The sequence below is a fragment of the Zonotrichia albicollis genome, chromosome 2 (genome assembly GCF_047830755.1).
Source record: "Zonotrichia albicollis isolate bZonAlb1 chromosome 2, bZonAlb1.hap1, whole genome shotgun sequence".
Classification (NCBI taxonomy): domain Eukaryota; kingdom Metazoa; phylum Chordata; class Aves; order Passeriformes; family Passerellidae; genus Zonotrichia; species Zonotrichia albicollis.
This window is the reverse complement of record NC_133820.1, coordinates 28,462,813-28,477,846: the sequence shown is the minus strand read 5'-3', so window position 1 is coordinate 28,477,846 and position 15,034 is coordinate 28,462,813. Positions and strand designations below refer to the sequence as shown.

The following is a 15,034-nucleotide window of genomic DNA, read 5'->3' as shown; positions in this document are numbered from 1 at the left end:
GAGTCGTTGATGTTGACCAATGGGGAATGTTTTGGTTTTTTCTTTACTTTCCACCTTTTTCCAACACAATTTTTCCACCTGATCTTAAGCTTGTAAAACAAGGAGGCAGCTGTTGAGTGTAAGATGTTAGGCTACAGTTAAAAGTTACCAAATCAGCATCCTTCAAAGTGTTAAAATAAAGTTGTCTTCCAAGAGGGCTGCAGGAGCAGCTCAACACCCAAACAAGGAACTTCACACCCTCTGTAATTACTGCAGACCAAGCTGCTCATTCCATCAGGCTCCACTACTCCAGGAATTGTGCAAACTTTTGAATAATCAATGTAAATCGTTTGCTCAACAGGTTTAACTTATCCATTTCATGAAAGTTAGGCTTTTGTAACCATAGCAGTAAAAATATGGAATACTCGTGAACTGGAAATAGGTTAATTAGCTGGAAATAGTTCTGTATCATCTTGAATGATTTTGTCATGTATGTGTATAAACCTGCACCTCAGACATGAGTGTGCACACACTGGATGTACAAAATAGCTGCATGTTTCTTGGAAATCCTGCCACAATTATTTGTATGTCCTAATAATGAACTACCTGCTTTATAGTATTTTTTTATATTATGCTACTTCTTTTGAAAGCAAAGCTAAGTCTGGGTATTCTGTAATTGTAGCCTTGAATTTCCTACTTTTTCGAAATCTTAAAAAGAAAATCCTTAGCAATGGCATTCTATTGCTATCATTTCTTATTAGTAGTCATTTTGGAATTCTCTCTTCCTTATGTGCTTTCCTGTTTACCTCAACAGGATGTCCTTGGAGAGTTTGAATGTCAGTTTTACCTACGGGTTTTTTATTTGAAAGGCTTTCCAGAATAGAATTACAGTCTCCATAAGAAAAGGAAAATTTGAAGAGTCTTAAACATGGTTTAGCTTGGAAAGGATTTATACTTCCTATTTCTAAGTGGCATATTTAATAATTGTGCATGTAATTTAATAATCAGCAATTTCAGCATTGGAAAATTGGGTCATATGGCTGTAGGGAAGCAGTGTCTGAAGTTGTATTCTCTGGGAGTTTGACACAGAGAAGAGGGAGGAGGATCATCACCACTGCATATTTTAATATTAATTCCCTCTCCCTTCTTTAGTTGCTAGGAAGAGTTTGTTGCAGAGAAATCTGGAATGACTGTGAACTAGTTTGGTGATGACAATCTACTGGAACTTGGTTTTCAAGTGGTCACTGCCAGCTGCAGTGGGGTTTATTCTGTCCAAAACACCAACTAGCTCTGCATGATCCTAAAAGCAGTTTCTTTTGTGAAGGGCTGTTGTGTGGTTGTACATGTGCCATATGCTGCTACTTGTCTTCTGTGAGCCTAAAGCCTCCTGTGGATGGTCTGTGCAGTAGTACAGTGCAAGCCATTAAAAGCTCAGTATTTGCCAGCTGCTGCCACAGGCATCTCCTGCTCCCTGGTTTGGAGGATCCATTGTATTCTCAGGTAGTGCTCTGTAATAGCTGATGATAAATGCTCTGTAGTAGCTGGTGATAAATGTCTGACTTGAAAGTAGGCATAAATCTGAAGGGAGCTAGAAATTCTGACAATTAATTTTTTTATTTTCTCTTGAGTGTTGTACCTTGATTAGTAGACTGAGAAATATACAAGGATTCACTTTGTATGTGCACTGGGATAATAGATGCTGCTGTAATACCTTAAGGATATCTCAGTGGGATGAATTTGAAAGCAATCGTGCAGATATGTTTTCTCAAAATTATCTGATTCTAGTAAGGAGAGTAACAGAAAAGACAATGTAAAGCAAGGAACAGCCTCAAGGAATTACCTAGAGATGATAATTCAGCACTGTTGTTTTCCTATCACATAAAACCTGCATGTGGTAGGATATTTGGAATTCATCCAAGTAACAGAAACCCATTTTTACATTAATGGAAATATGTTTGATCAACATTTAGACTTAAAAGCTTTCTTTCATTCATATACCTTTTGTTCCCAAGGTCAAAACAGTCTCAGCATGACATGTTAGTATTTTGTAATGGGTGATGTACATTTATACTAATTAATTGAAGTATTTAGGAAGGACATAAACCTTTGTGCTTTTGGAAGCAGACAAGTAATAGATCAAGAGTTCTGGACTAAGAACAAGATGTTTTCTATTACAAGTTTATGTTGTTCCTTACCTTGCTGTATCACAACTACATCCATGACTACAGGTCAGAGCTACCAGACCTATTCCTCTTCCTGTATTCTGGTAACCAGATTGAAAAGGTGAAGCTCTCACTACATGCTGGCTTTTGGATTCTTAGTATATTCACACACTACAAAAACAAAGGGGAAGAAGAAGTGAAAATCAATCCCCATTGCTCATGTGAGATGAGTATACTCTCACATCCACATTTGCAACACTCACATGTTTAATGGACATTGATTCTGAAGCTAAAGACATTTATTTAAAGTATGATGTTTTAGTGGTTCTTTTTTCTTTTCTATTCCAGCTGCTCAAGAACCTAATGCACACAGAGCCAGACCACGATCCAGGTACTGCTTTCTCTGCTGTTTCAGAAAAAGACATATGCTCCTCTGGTGTTAGATACCAGGCATCAGAACTGGTGTTGGATTTTTTTTTTTCTAAATTGGTGTTGTGCTGGAAGTACAGCTCAGATCAGACAGATTTACCAGAAGGAATCTGTAAGCTATAGACCCTACATGAATACTGCACTAGGGCCCCATGATCTCTGGTCATAAGGTGCTGGAAGTTGTGCCTATGTGCCCAGCCCTGCTGCCTTGTCAGGAGGGTGACTGCCTCCAGCCCAGCCCCAGGGGTGTTGTGGCAGGAGAGCTGGGACCACCCCATTGCAGGGAACATTCTCAGCAGTTCTGTGCTCTTGCAACCTGCACGGTGATTTCAGATGGAGGGGGACACTGCACGTTCACATGGAGGGAGGCACTGCAGAAACAGCAGTGGTAGCTCAGCTCTTGGCTGTGGGTGAGTGAATTCTTTTATTGGCATCCATGTGCTTGGCTCTGGTTGGTTGGTGTGTGATGCAAGGACTTCAGGACTTTTGTGTGCTAGAAGTGACACCTGCTGAATTTGGGTGTTTGAAAGAAAAGGGAAACCTATGCCAGAAAACACTGTGTATAAATGGATTACATCTTGGGTCAGTTGTCACCTACTGTTAATTCACATTAAACTTTTTATTTTTGGTGCTAGTTAGAGGGCTCTGCTTGGGATTTTTTTGCTTGGATAATGAAGTATAATCAGAAGCTGTCTGCTTACAGTCTTGTCAAAGCCTGCTAGTAAGAGAGGATCAGCTATAAGCATGGTGATTGAGGACTGAAATCCTCTGTTCTTAGGACCTATATTTGGGAAGGCTGAACTGCATTGTGTGCTGTTTTTCTGCTGCTAGCCAAAGCTTTTTAGTTTCTGCAGAGTTTTAAATTTTCTTGCCGTGTTAATAAATTGCAAATATGCAAAAAAATGTGCACAAAACATAGAACACTGAATGCTTAAACAAGCTCAGAAAAAGTTACTCGAATGTGACTGCTCTGTCACATGTGGCTGTCTCACATCTGACTGTATGTCACTGCTTCAATGCAGAAGTTGAGACTAAAGGTGCTTGAGCACATCCTGGAACTCAGACCTGCTGTGCTTGTTGGGATGAAATACCATAGAGAGATTTATTTTTCTCTTTAAAGAATGATTGAGATGTTAGGAAAAAATATGTATTAATGGACTTCAAAACCAGATTGGAATATATTCAGTAACTGAGAATACAAATAAAAACAGTGAAAGAATTTGTCATGTGGAAAGTAAATCTGGTAAATTTGGTGGTGATAATGAACAAGTAAAATTCTTGGTGACTCCTCTGGTGGGTGCTAAAAATTCTGATTCAGAGGGTGAGGAGGACTCTGACAGTCCTATTGGAGAAGAAGTAAATCAGGAAGTCTTGTGTCTAACAGAACCAGAACAAGAGGGTGGAGTAAATCAGTGATTCAGGCTCCTTTAAGAAAAATTGTGGGACTGCTGGGAAAGCCATCTATGTGCATGTACTGTTTACTAACTGTGAGTTATTGACTTGGAAACAGGATGTTGTATCTCACTGTAACAGTCCAAATGATATGCATAGTATTATTAAATCTGTGATGATGACACATAACCCCAGCTGGGGAGATACATAATTTTGGTTAGAAATTTGTTTATTTATGAAGAAAAAAAAGAATAGTTCTAGAAAAAGCAAAAGAAGGACTGAGTAGGAGAAAAGTTGTGGAACTAGGTCAGAAAACTGGGAGAGCAGGAATGTCAAATCCTGATAAACCTCTCCCTGAAGAAGATCTTGAATGTTATTTGAATGAAGATGTTGGATTAAAAGGAGTAAAAGTGTTGATTTTATATGGAATTCATAATGGAGTGGAAAAAACTAGGAGTCTTGCAAAGTTGTATGAGTTAGAGCAGGGAGACAGAGAATCTCCATTAGGTTTTTATGAGTAGTTGTGTAAAGTGGCTCATAAATGGACAAACTTGGACCTGGAGAGTGAGGGCAATAGGATGTTGCTCAATATGCTCTTAATTGGACAGCTGGCACTGGATATTAGGAACCTGTTTGGCAAAAACAAAGAATGGTGCATTTGTCATTAGTGGGAGTTATTTCTGTTTGACCCAAATGTGCTTTTGGTCTTGCCCTGACGTGCAGTATGACAGTAAGTCTAACATCTCATGTTGCCAGTGCTCATTTTAAACAGTCTTGGTCTTGCTTGGTCTTGGTTTTTCTAAACTCATAACTACAACAGCTGAAAAAAATGAACAGTATTTGGCAAAATCAAAATTCTCAGCAAATCCTTCACACCACATTTGGATTAATGTGCTGTGGGAGGGCCTGGAAAGAGGTACTGACCATGTATTTGACCAGTTGTAGTCACTTTGGAGCCATTCATTTTTCTGAATTTTGTGCAATTTGGTGACTGTTTCCTATGGAAAATTTATTCCAATAGTTAAAAATTTATTCCACTAGTGAGAATGTCACAAATTACAAAATGCAAACTTGCAAGAGATAGGTTGAATCTATACCTGTATACACACTACCCTAGCAGTTGGGGAAGGCAACAGAAACTCCAAGTGGTGTATGTGGGGAATTTTACTTTGGTTTATTCAGAATAGGTGCTACAATTATCCTGCTGGCAAAGTTACATAAGAAGGCCTCAAGCTGTGTTACAAAAAGCCTTAAAAATACTAGCCCTGTAAGCATGACTCATTCCTTTCTCCACATGCTTAGGTCTCTCTGTTGCCAAATAAATCTGTGTTGTTATAAGAGGGAGCTCGTAGTCATTAGGGCAAGGAATTTCCACCATTAACCTGACTCCTAGTCAGTGTAATTTTAGGTACTATTCACTACAGTTGTTTAAAATTAATTTTTGAAAAAAAATATTTTCTCCTTTTCCCCATGTTTTTCCTTAGGTCTTATTCTAGCACATCAATAGAAGATGCCATGAAAAAGGGAGAAGAGCCCCCTACTCCACCTCCAAGGCCACAAAAATCGCATTCCAGAGCTTCCTCTTTGGATCTGAACAAAATATTTCAGCAAAACACACAAGGTAAAGTTGGCTTTCTTTGCTCCTTCTGAGACCATTCAGGTTAGCTGCGTGCTTGGCAACTTGATGTGTTTGCAGAAATGCTTGGCAATGTGTGCATATGCTGGCCTTTGCTGCAGACAGTAATGCACTGCAGAACAGGAGTTCTGCTTGTGCACTTGCTTGTGTTACATCGCCACTGAGGGGAAAAATCACTGTTTCTATAATTAAGGTGATTATAATGATTTCTGGCACAGTAATGGGAAGCTTAACATATGGTAGTCTGTCATCACTGACTGTTTATAACTAGTCCGGCTGTTTAGACAACTCTCATCAGTAACTAGAGTATAATTGATTTTTATTACTATTTATTTTTTGTAGTTCAGAAGCAGGAAGAAAACCCTTTATGTTTAAACTGGGAGAAAGAAAGCAAACATTTTTGATGTTAAAGTCTGACATATGCGTGAGAACAATCAGAAGCCACTCTGAGTTTAAAAAAAAAGGGTAATTTCTTTTGACGTGAGTGCATGTTGAGGGGAGAGAAAGAAAATGTAGACTAGTAGCTGGGGTGAGCTGAAAGAAAATGGCTTTTCAGCATGTTACCCTTTGAGTGTGCCTCTTGCCTTGAAGTGGGAAGAGGAGCTGTTTGTTGAGGGCAGCAGTCACCCAGCGTGGCTGTGCTTCAGCAGTGTCCTTGAAGCACGCCAGAGGGCTGTGTGCTGCACACCAATCATCTGACTCAAGGACCAGCTTAAACACGGTCATGCTTATGCTTCAGAAGAAAGGCAAGGTTTGACTGTGTCAGGGAATGTTTAACTGGGCTCTCTAATGTGGTTCTTGGAGTAGAAAAGAGTTTTACCTCTTGCTATATGGGACTTTTTTGTGCAAACACTAGAGGGAATACAAGAGTCCTGCTATGTGTGCTGATCCCTGAAACTCAATAGGAGTAAACTTTTTTTTTTTTTGCCTTACACAGAGCAGTAATTCTTTATTTTCTTTGTTCCTGTTGAGGAATCTGGTGCCTCTAATTTTGATTTTGTTATATATCAAAATAAAACCACAAACGGAGCCAAGTTCACATTTTCTACTGCAGCAAATCTTCTTGGAATCCAGATAACAAGTATAACTGGAAGGAAATAATCTTGGGTTTAAATTTCACTTGGAACACAAATGAAAGAAGAATGTAAATTCTTGAAGAAGAAGTCGTTCTGTGAATGAAAATAAACATCTTGTTTTTGATGTTAATTAAATAGTTAATTTTGAAAGTCACAAAGCTGTTTCTTTTGGGGAAATTAACTGTGTGCAGTTTTGAGTACCACAGTATAAAAAAGACATTAAGCCATTAGAGAGTGTTCAGAGGAGGGCTGCAAGGATGATGAAGGGTCTGGAGGTGAAGCTGTATGGGGAGCAGCTGGGGTGCTTTGGTCTGTCCAGCCTGGAGAAGAGGAGACTGAGGAGAGGCATCACTGCAGTCTGCAGCTTCCTTGTGAGGGGAAGTAGAAGGGCAGGCACTGATCTTCTCTCCATGGTGACAGTGACAGGACCTGAGGGAATGTCCTGAAGTTGTGTCAGGGAAGGGTTAGGTTGGATATCAGGAAAAGGTTCTTCATTCAGAGCGTGGTTGGGCACTGGAACAGCTCCCCAGGGAAGAGGTCACAGCTCCAAGCCTGGGTTTGAGAAGCATGGGGACAATGCTCTCAGGCACATGGTGTGACTGTTGGAGTGTCCTGTGCAGGGACAGGAGTTGGATTTGATTATCCTGGTGGGTCTTTTCCAGCTTGGGATATTCTGTGCTTCTGTGTATATCCAGCATGACTAGAATAATCCTGTTTTAGTGCATTAGTTTTTGTCCTACTAATTCTAGTTCAGAAATAATTGTAGTTAGGGAGATTGGTGGATAATCTGCTTCCAGACCCACAAAGGAATGCCCATTAGTACTGAGTTTTGTTTTCAGTTCCACATAGGTCATGTTGATCTATAGGTATCATTTCTTTAATTGTAAAACCATCTGTGTTTGAAGAATTTGTTGTGTTTATTTCCATTTTAAAGGTCAGAAAAAGAAAAATATTTCAAGTAAATTCAGTTAAAGACTGTGGTGAATCCCGTTGTGGGCACTGGATTTTTTTTTGTTTGTTTTTTGTTCTTCATTTACTCTTGCTTTATAATGTTTGTAATCACCTTATGCCTTTCTCCTGGCCTGTATCCACACAGAATATTTATCTGTGATGTCTGGGATGTCCAGCAATGGATTAGTCATAAAAATATGCTTTAAAATTGTTGCATAATGGGGTAACTGGACTGGGAGAAGAGACCTCCATTCATATTTCATAGCTGCACTTCTCTGGATTGCTGCAACGAGTGTTACCCAGGACAGACATAAAAAAGCATGAGAAACTTATTGAAAAGCACACTTTTCTGAAATATCCAAACAAATTTCTGTTAAGAGACAGAAATCTCTTCTGGTTTTGTTTTTATTCATGTAGTCTTTATGTTAGCATCTGAGAAAAATCCTGTGCTGCTACATTCTCAATGTATTTCTCTTTGTTGAATGTGTAATCTCTGGCATTTGGCCTGTGTTCATGTTAAGAAAATACTTGGCTAGTTCATGCATTCCTGGAAGGACAACAGCAGGTTTTAAGTAGAAACAAAAATGTCATTTTAAATGCATACATGACCTAGTTTACTTCTTCGTTTCTCCCCTAGCCCAGTCTCCAGTCAGATACAAGCCAAGAGCTCCCAGAGCAAGACCTGGGTATTGAGGGGGCCAGAACTGGGGCAGCTCAGAGAACCTGCAGCAGAGCCCCAGCCACCTTCTAGCCTCAACAGCAGCAGTAAGCTGGAGTCTGCCTTGGGGGGACTCCAGGGCTGGGGCAAGTCTCAGTTTGAGCATTAAAACCTGAAAATGCATCCATTTTCTTCTGATGTTTTGTTCAGTTCTGTTTGCTGCCCATGACAGCCAATAAAGAATTTACTTCTGGACAGTGACAACAGTCTGAGTCTTGTTAGGTTCATACAGTTCCCTCTGAAATACATCTTATTTCCTATTTAGTTTCATTTCTGAGTCGCATAACTACTTTTAATTAACAGTTCTGTTGAACAAAGGATACTTGTTAGGAAAAGAGAATTTGCTTTGATGAAACAACAAGCTTGTCATAAACAGTGTAGTTTTGTGTTATCTGGAAGCAAATTGAACAAAACAGCCATATAACTATTTACAAATGATTTTTTGACTGGAGGTTTTCAGCACTCATTTGCTTTGGAAACTCACCTCCTGCTGTGGCTGTCCCTGTGGTGAAGAACACATGGAATGCAGGCAACATTTTTTACATGGGCTTCTAAGGAAACACTCACTGTAGCTTGGATTCTCTGTTTCTGGGGTCCTGGTTTCAGCCAGCAACAAGGGGCTAGTATTTTGGGGGGGTTTCTCCCTTTTAAAATGTGAGGTCTTAAGTTCCATACTTTATCAGCAAGCATTTTATTGCAAGGACAGTACTTTCTGTCACAAATGATGTTTTCCTGACTACAGTCAGATCTGTAAACTGTATTTAGCATTGCTGGGCTAGTGATGGCTGCCAGACAAGAAAACGTCCTGTTTGTTCTAATTTGGTGTTCCCAGGAAAGGAACAAGGGAATAGAAATTATTGGTGTGCATCAGCATTCCATCAGTGATATAAGTGTGTCCCCACATCACTCCTGTATTCCTTCACATGGATGTTTCCCAAGCAGTTTGAAGTGGTACTTGTATCATTAAGACTCTCTCAGTACAATTGTCTTCCTGCACCCTCTCATTTTCATTAGTGCTAGAGGAAGACTGTTCAGCATCACATTTTACCCTCTTTTTCATACCTTTGAAGAAGACTTTTCATTACTTCTTTACTTCATCAGACTTTCATTCAATTAGCCTATTCTTTCCTTCAGCTTACAGACTTGGTGGGTTTTCTTTGCCAGGTGTGGGATTTGTGAATAGTTAAATGTATATTGAGATATCTTAGCTTTTTCATATTTGCCTTAGTTGAATTCTTTGTATTTCTGAATGGTTTTAAGTCTACATGTAAAATGAAACAGTTCATAAAACTGTGTAGGAAAGAGGATTTTGAGAATTAAAATTATTGTTGCTGTGGTGTCATAGATGTTTTGATGCAAACAAGCCCAAACAGTTACCATGATACTGTTGCCCCAGTTGTTTTCAGGAATATCTTTTCAGCTAGATTGTCTTTTTAGCTTAGTGAGCCAAATGCAAGTGACTTTCTTTTTTGTGTATGTGAAACTGAATAAAAAAAAACCTACAAAAATTAACCTAGATAAGCATGATTACTGTATTATCTTCTGTATTCTTTTATCCTTAATTGTATTTGCTAGGAAATGTCTGTGCCCAGTGAGGTTAGATGTCTGAAAGATTTAGTTGCTAAAGACAAGCTATTAACGGGTGGTGCAGTTAAATTTTTTTATTACCAAAATTACAGATTTCTTAAAAATTTTATTTGAAAGCCAAAGTGACAAGGGGGAACTTAGAAAAGTAATCTTCTTTTTTAAGGCTAAATTTAATTAAGTAATTATTTTTCAGGACTCCCTCCTGTCGTTGCTCTTACATTAGTCTTGATTTAGTAAAAAACAGCTATTTTCTTGGGATTTTGTTTGTGCTGTAATACTGCACTGTCTTGCATGTTACTGTGTTGTGCTTATTAGTCAGACCATTAAACATTAAATTAGGAAGATGAAAATTTACTTTTGAAGGACTTTTATTTTAGAGAAAAGATAGTGGCAAATATCCTCACCAAATATGACATTTCACAAATTATTGTTTGCATAGTGCACAAGGACTCTAATATTGCAAGCTTAGTCGAGTGAGAAGTTGTAGAGTCACGTGAGTGACTGCTTGTAAGAGTTGTGACAAATTTAAATTAAAAATGTCTTCTACATAGAATACAGAGAACACAGAGAAAATTGAGCTGCTATTTGTATTTATCTCTATGAAATACATTTTAAAAATAAGTGCTGCAAAAATACTTTCTTGAATCAGAAAATCAATTTTTTTGGGACTCAGCCCCTGATCTGGTACTGGAGCTGTTGGTTTTTTCTAGTCCTGTTCCCTTTCAGAATATATTTGATTACTGAACTGAGCTTATTCTGAATAAAATATCAATATCTTCCTGCTGATTTGAATGGAAGAGTTTTTTGCCTGTCAGCCTTTTAGAATTTTTTTATGAAGGACTTATATGTTTACAACTGTGTAACTTCTTTGCCCAATTGGACAAGAACATAAGTAAGGTTAAATAAGATGGAGAAAATAGTGAGGATATAAATGGATGAATAGTTATTACATGACAGGATTCTGATGGGGTAACATATTTTTGCATTTTGAGATTTTTATGTATATCTCTAAGGGCTGAGTCTGGACAGCACTTTACTGGGGTGGTTCTTACCAGCCTTTCAAGTGTAGCTGCTGTTTTTGCAATTTATGTGAATGAATTGAACTTCTAAAAAATTATATTTTCCCATTAATCTAAGTTTAGCTCTTTCAGGGATTGAGGAATGATTTGCAGTCTATTTTCATCCTGTTGCAGGTTGTTAAAAATTCAATTTTAATCCAAAGACTCTTCTACAGAAAATTGTGAAGGTTGAAATGCTCTTGACTAGCCCTACCAGCCCCACTGACCTTTTTCATGATCCCACGGGGGTTACTTTGTTCTGTGAAAAAATGCTCATCCATGGTGGAACAGCTTTATAGGTTCAACAAGATGGGATCTGCTGTGTCTCCTGTGGAGCAGGGTCAGGGTGCCTCCCTTGTGGGGAGGGCCCTGGAGGTGTCCCCAGGAAGTGTGTGAGCCCCAGGAGGGACCCAAGGGGTGATGCCTGGCAGCCCCCTGCTCCTCCTGGCTCCTGTGTGCCTGTTCTGAGTGTCCACGTTGGAAGTGACGGCAGATGGCCGGGGCTGGAACCTCCAGCTCTGCCCCCCAGGTCTCCAGGGAGGAAAAGCTCCGGCAACATGGATCTGTAGGAGGAAGGTGGAGGGACTGTGCCTCCCTGTGGGTGGAGAATGAAGCTAAACATGAAGTGAGAACAAAATCTTGGATAGTTTTGTTTAAGGGCAAAGGCAGGAGGGAGAAACAGTCCCCAGATAGAAACACACAGAAAAAGAAAGGGTAGAGAAAACAGTAACTAGAAAATTAAATGGTTTAAGGAAAATGAGGGACCGGGAGGTAAAAATACAGATGTTGTGCATATATGACGTGAACCAGAAAATAGATGTTAAAAAAAATCTGTCTTACAGATTTTCAGAATATTTACAGAATTTCAGAACTACAGAATATTTATAAAAGAATATTTTGCTTGTTTGATTTGGAAGTGACCCATCAGGTACGTTAGCACACGATGTCCTAAATGGTTACACTTGTGAGTTCATAGTGCAAAAACATTAATTACTTAAGGCCTGGCTATTTCCTAATTACTTCCTAGGTTTTTATGTATATCTCTAAGGCCTGAGTCTGGACAGCACTTTACCGGGGTGGTTCTTACCAGCCTTTCAAGTGTAGCTGCTGTTTTTGCAATTTATGTGAATGAATTGAACTTCTAAAAAATTATATTTTCCCATCTTGCAATATTAGAGTCCTTGTGCACTATGCAAACAATAATTTGTGAAATGTCATATTTGGTGAGGGTATTTGCCATTATCTTTTCTCTAAAATAAAAGTCCTTCAAAAGTAAATTTTCATCTTCCTAATTTAATGTTTAATGGTCTGACTAATAAGCACAACACAGTAACATGCAAGACAGTACAGTATTACAGGACAAGCAAAATCCCAAGAAAATAATTACTTCCTAATTACTTGGAAAGTACATGGATCATTTTCCACTCACTTAAGGTACAAATAGCATTCTGTATGGTTAGCACATGAAACAGATTTGTCACAAGACTGTGTGTCTCTAACATCAGGTGTGTGCATCGTTTGCTGTGACACAAGAAGCTGCCTGCTGAGCAGGTTCCCCAAACTAACTGTGAGAAGAGAGATCGTTCTGCCACTGGCAATGCTTTCTACAGCATTTCTACAAACCTGGTAACAAAGTTAGTGTCAGGAGTCTAAAACAGGGTGGTTGGGTTTTTTTTTCCCCCACAATGCTATTACCTTCCAAGGACACATTAGCAAGAATTATTGAAACAGATCCCGGGATCAGTGGTATTTCCCAACCACCTTACTATAATCCTTCATTAGATTTATATTCCTGGGTACAGCTTTGCAGTTTTTTCGGTTTGGGTTTTTTTGGTATGTTTTTTTTTTCAGACATAGCAGTGAGAATTAATAAATCAGATCTCTTGAGAAATGGTTATTTCACAATCACTTGCTATGCTGCTGTCAGGAATGTAAATAAATGAATTTGTGCAAAGAATGGTGTTAGTGTTAGGGGATAACCAAGTGCTAATTTCACTGAACAAGAATAGAATTTCAGGAAGAAGGAGGTAAACAGAAACCAACTTAGACACAGAACTTCTCTGTACTCTGCCTTTGGCAAAGGAAGCAGGAAAAGTATCTCAAAAAACCACTCCAGAATAGTGGAAGGGTGAAATTGCTGGCTTTCCTGAGGAACCAAAGCCTTAGGTAGTTGGGAATAGAATAGTACTAGAAGAATAATTCATTGTTAGCTTATCTTTTTGAGTTGATTGCAGTATCTTACTCCCTTTGCTTGCTGATTAAATTAATTGGCTGGTGTTTCATTAAACCTGCTCTGGGAGCTCAGGACTCCGAAGCAGCATAAACTGATGGAAATCCACCATGCAACCAGGCTCTCCTTTGATCCAGCAGTGCTGTAGCATCCACTTGAAAAATGCCAAATACATCAGCTAGACTCTCTTTTGACTTGAGATGAGGTCAGTCTCGATCCTAGGCAGGATCTTTGTTCAGTTTGGTCTGCAAGGTACAAAATGGCCCTTGACCCTAGAAAAGCACCCTTCCCTTCTTTCAGGAGACTGCTTACATATGTGTCCAGTTCAGATGGGAATGAGGGTGTACTTGTCTGAGGTGACACTCAAGCTAAGGTGATAAACATTTAGAACTAAGATGTCATCCACATGCAGGGAATTAATATTAAATATCTGACATGGAAATATTTTAGGAAATGTAGTTTTATATGCTGCTGTTCCAATATTAATTTTCAAAAATAGTAGGCATCCAGTGTAAAGCTCAGTGTATTATGGCAGTTTTTTCTTCAATACTGAAAACCAAGAGCTTAAGTGACTGTCGTTGGGTAAGAGCAGTACAGCATCTTGCTCTTATATTGCTCTAAAGGATCCCATGGGCTCATTCATCCTAGTTTGGGATTCTCCACTGCTGCTGTATCTGGTGACTTAAAGATCTACTTCCATAGGTTTGTGTGGGCTGTTACAACTTCTATTGTTCCTTCGTATTCTCTTCCTGCATCAAATAAGTAAAGGACTTATCTGAGTGGTTGCTAGGATTGTCATTTTTCACTGCCACATATAATGACTAAGTGCTGACTGTTGTCTGCTAGGGAGGCTGGAGGCAGAGTGGTCAGATAAGATGCCGTGACCAGTTCTCAGGGTATACAATTGCAGCCTGCTGTTTGTTTTAAAATGTTAATCTACCTTCAGATTGGAAAACCTGTTTTTTAATCTGGTGTAGTGTCATGTTAGTACTATTAGACCTTTGTCTAATATAATTGTCCAAAATAGGGCAGAAGAGTGGTCTTGGAAGGTTTCCATGCAGATAATCCGTCTAAAAATGTAAGCATACTGAGTAGAGGGCAATGATATTTGAACTGAAAACTCTGTCTTTGTGAGAGTGACTACTGCATGAAAATGCTGTCAGAATACATGTGACATGGATACTTAAATCAATTTAACTGGTACCTGCATGGGCTTTCGACAGTACTCTCTGTAGGATTTGCCTTTTATGATGGGGCTTTGAGCAGTCTGGTATAGGGGGAAATGTCCCTGCTCATGACAGGGGAGTTTGATTGACTCTAAGGTCCCTTCCAGCCCAGACTGTTCCATGATTCTATGCCTGGTTTGAATGCCAGCACGTTGCTCAATAGCAAGAGGAGCTGTGTAAGACCCATCCAGCTCCCTGGGCTTCTGCACAGGGTGAGAAGATCAGGGACATCATCTTCTCCAAGCTCTGAGGTGTGCACCTGGAAGCACATTTGTCTATTTGTCTGTTTGCTGCTCAGCCCTAGGGTACTTGCTTTTATTTGGGAAACAGAATTTTCCCTGTATTTGTGTTTGCTCTGAGGTAAGTGGTGCTACCACCTCTGACAGCAAGAGCCAGTCTGTGCTGGGCACTGTCCCAGGAAGGAGAGAGGAGCCCTGTTCCAGGCTATTCTGGAATAGCTGGAGAGCACAAGTCCCCTCCAAAGCACATGAACACCCACGAGTGTCTGTTCACACTGCCCTCTTTTAGGATAGTAGCACCAGAGAAGGCTGAAGCCTGGGGCTTTTTTTGTAAGTTGTTACGAGTCCTCC

At 39.4% G+C, this 15,034-nt stretch overlaps 1 protein-coding gene across 3 annotated transcripts in view; it reads left to right on the top strand.

The window, feature by feature from the left end:
* REPS2 (RALBP1 associated Eps domain containing 2) overlaps positions 1–15,034 on the top strand; it is a 95,273-nt gene that overhangs the window by 56,086 nt on the left and 24,153 nt on the right. For all 3 annotated transcript variants that reach the window (XR_012578909.1, XM_074534665.1, XM_005484324.4), the window contains exons 12-13: positions 2,490–2,532; positions 5,447–5,583. Coding sequence is in view for 2 of the 3 variants with exons in the window: in XM_074534665.1 (XP_074390766.1) it covers positions 2,490–2,532; positions 5,447–5,583 (180 nt within the window). In the remaining variant the exon portion in view is untranslated. The remainder of the gene's footprint in view (positions 1–2,489; positions 2,533–5,446; positions 5,584–15,034) is intronic.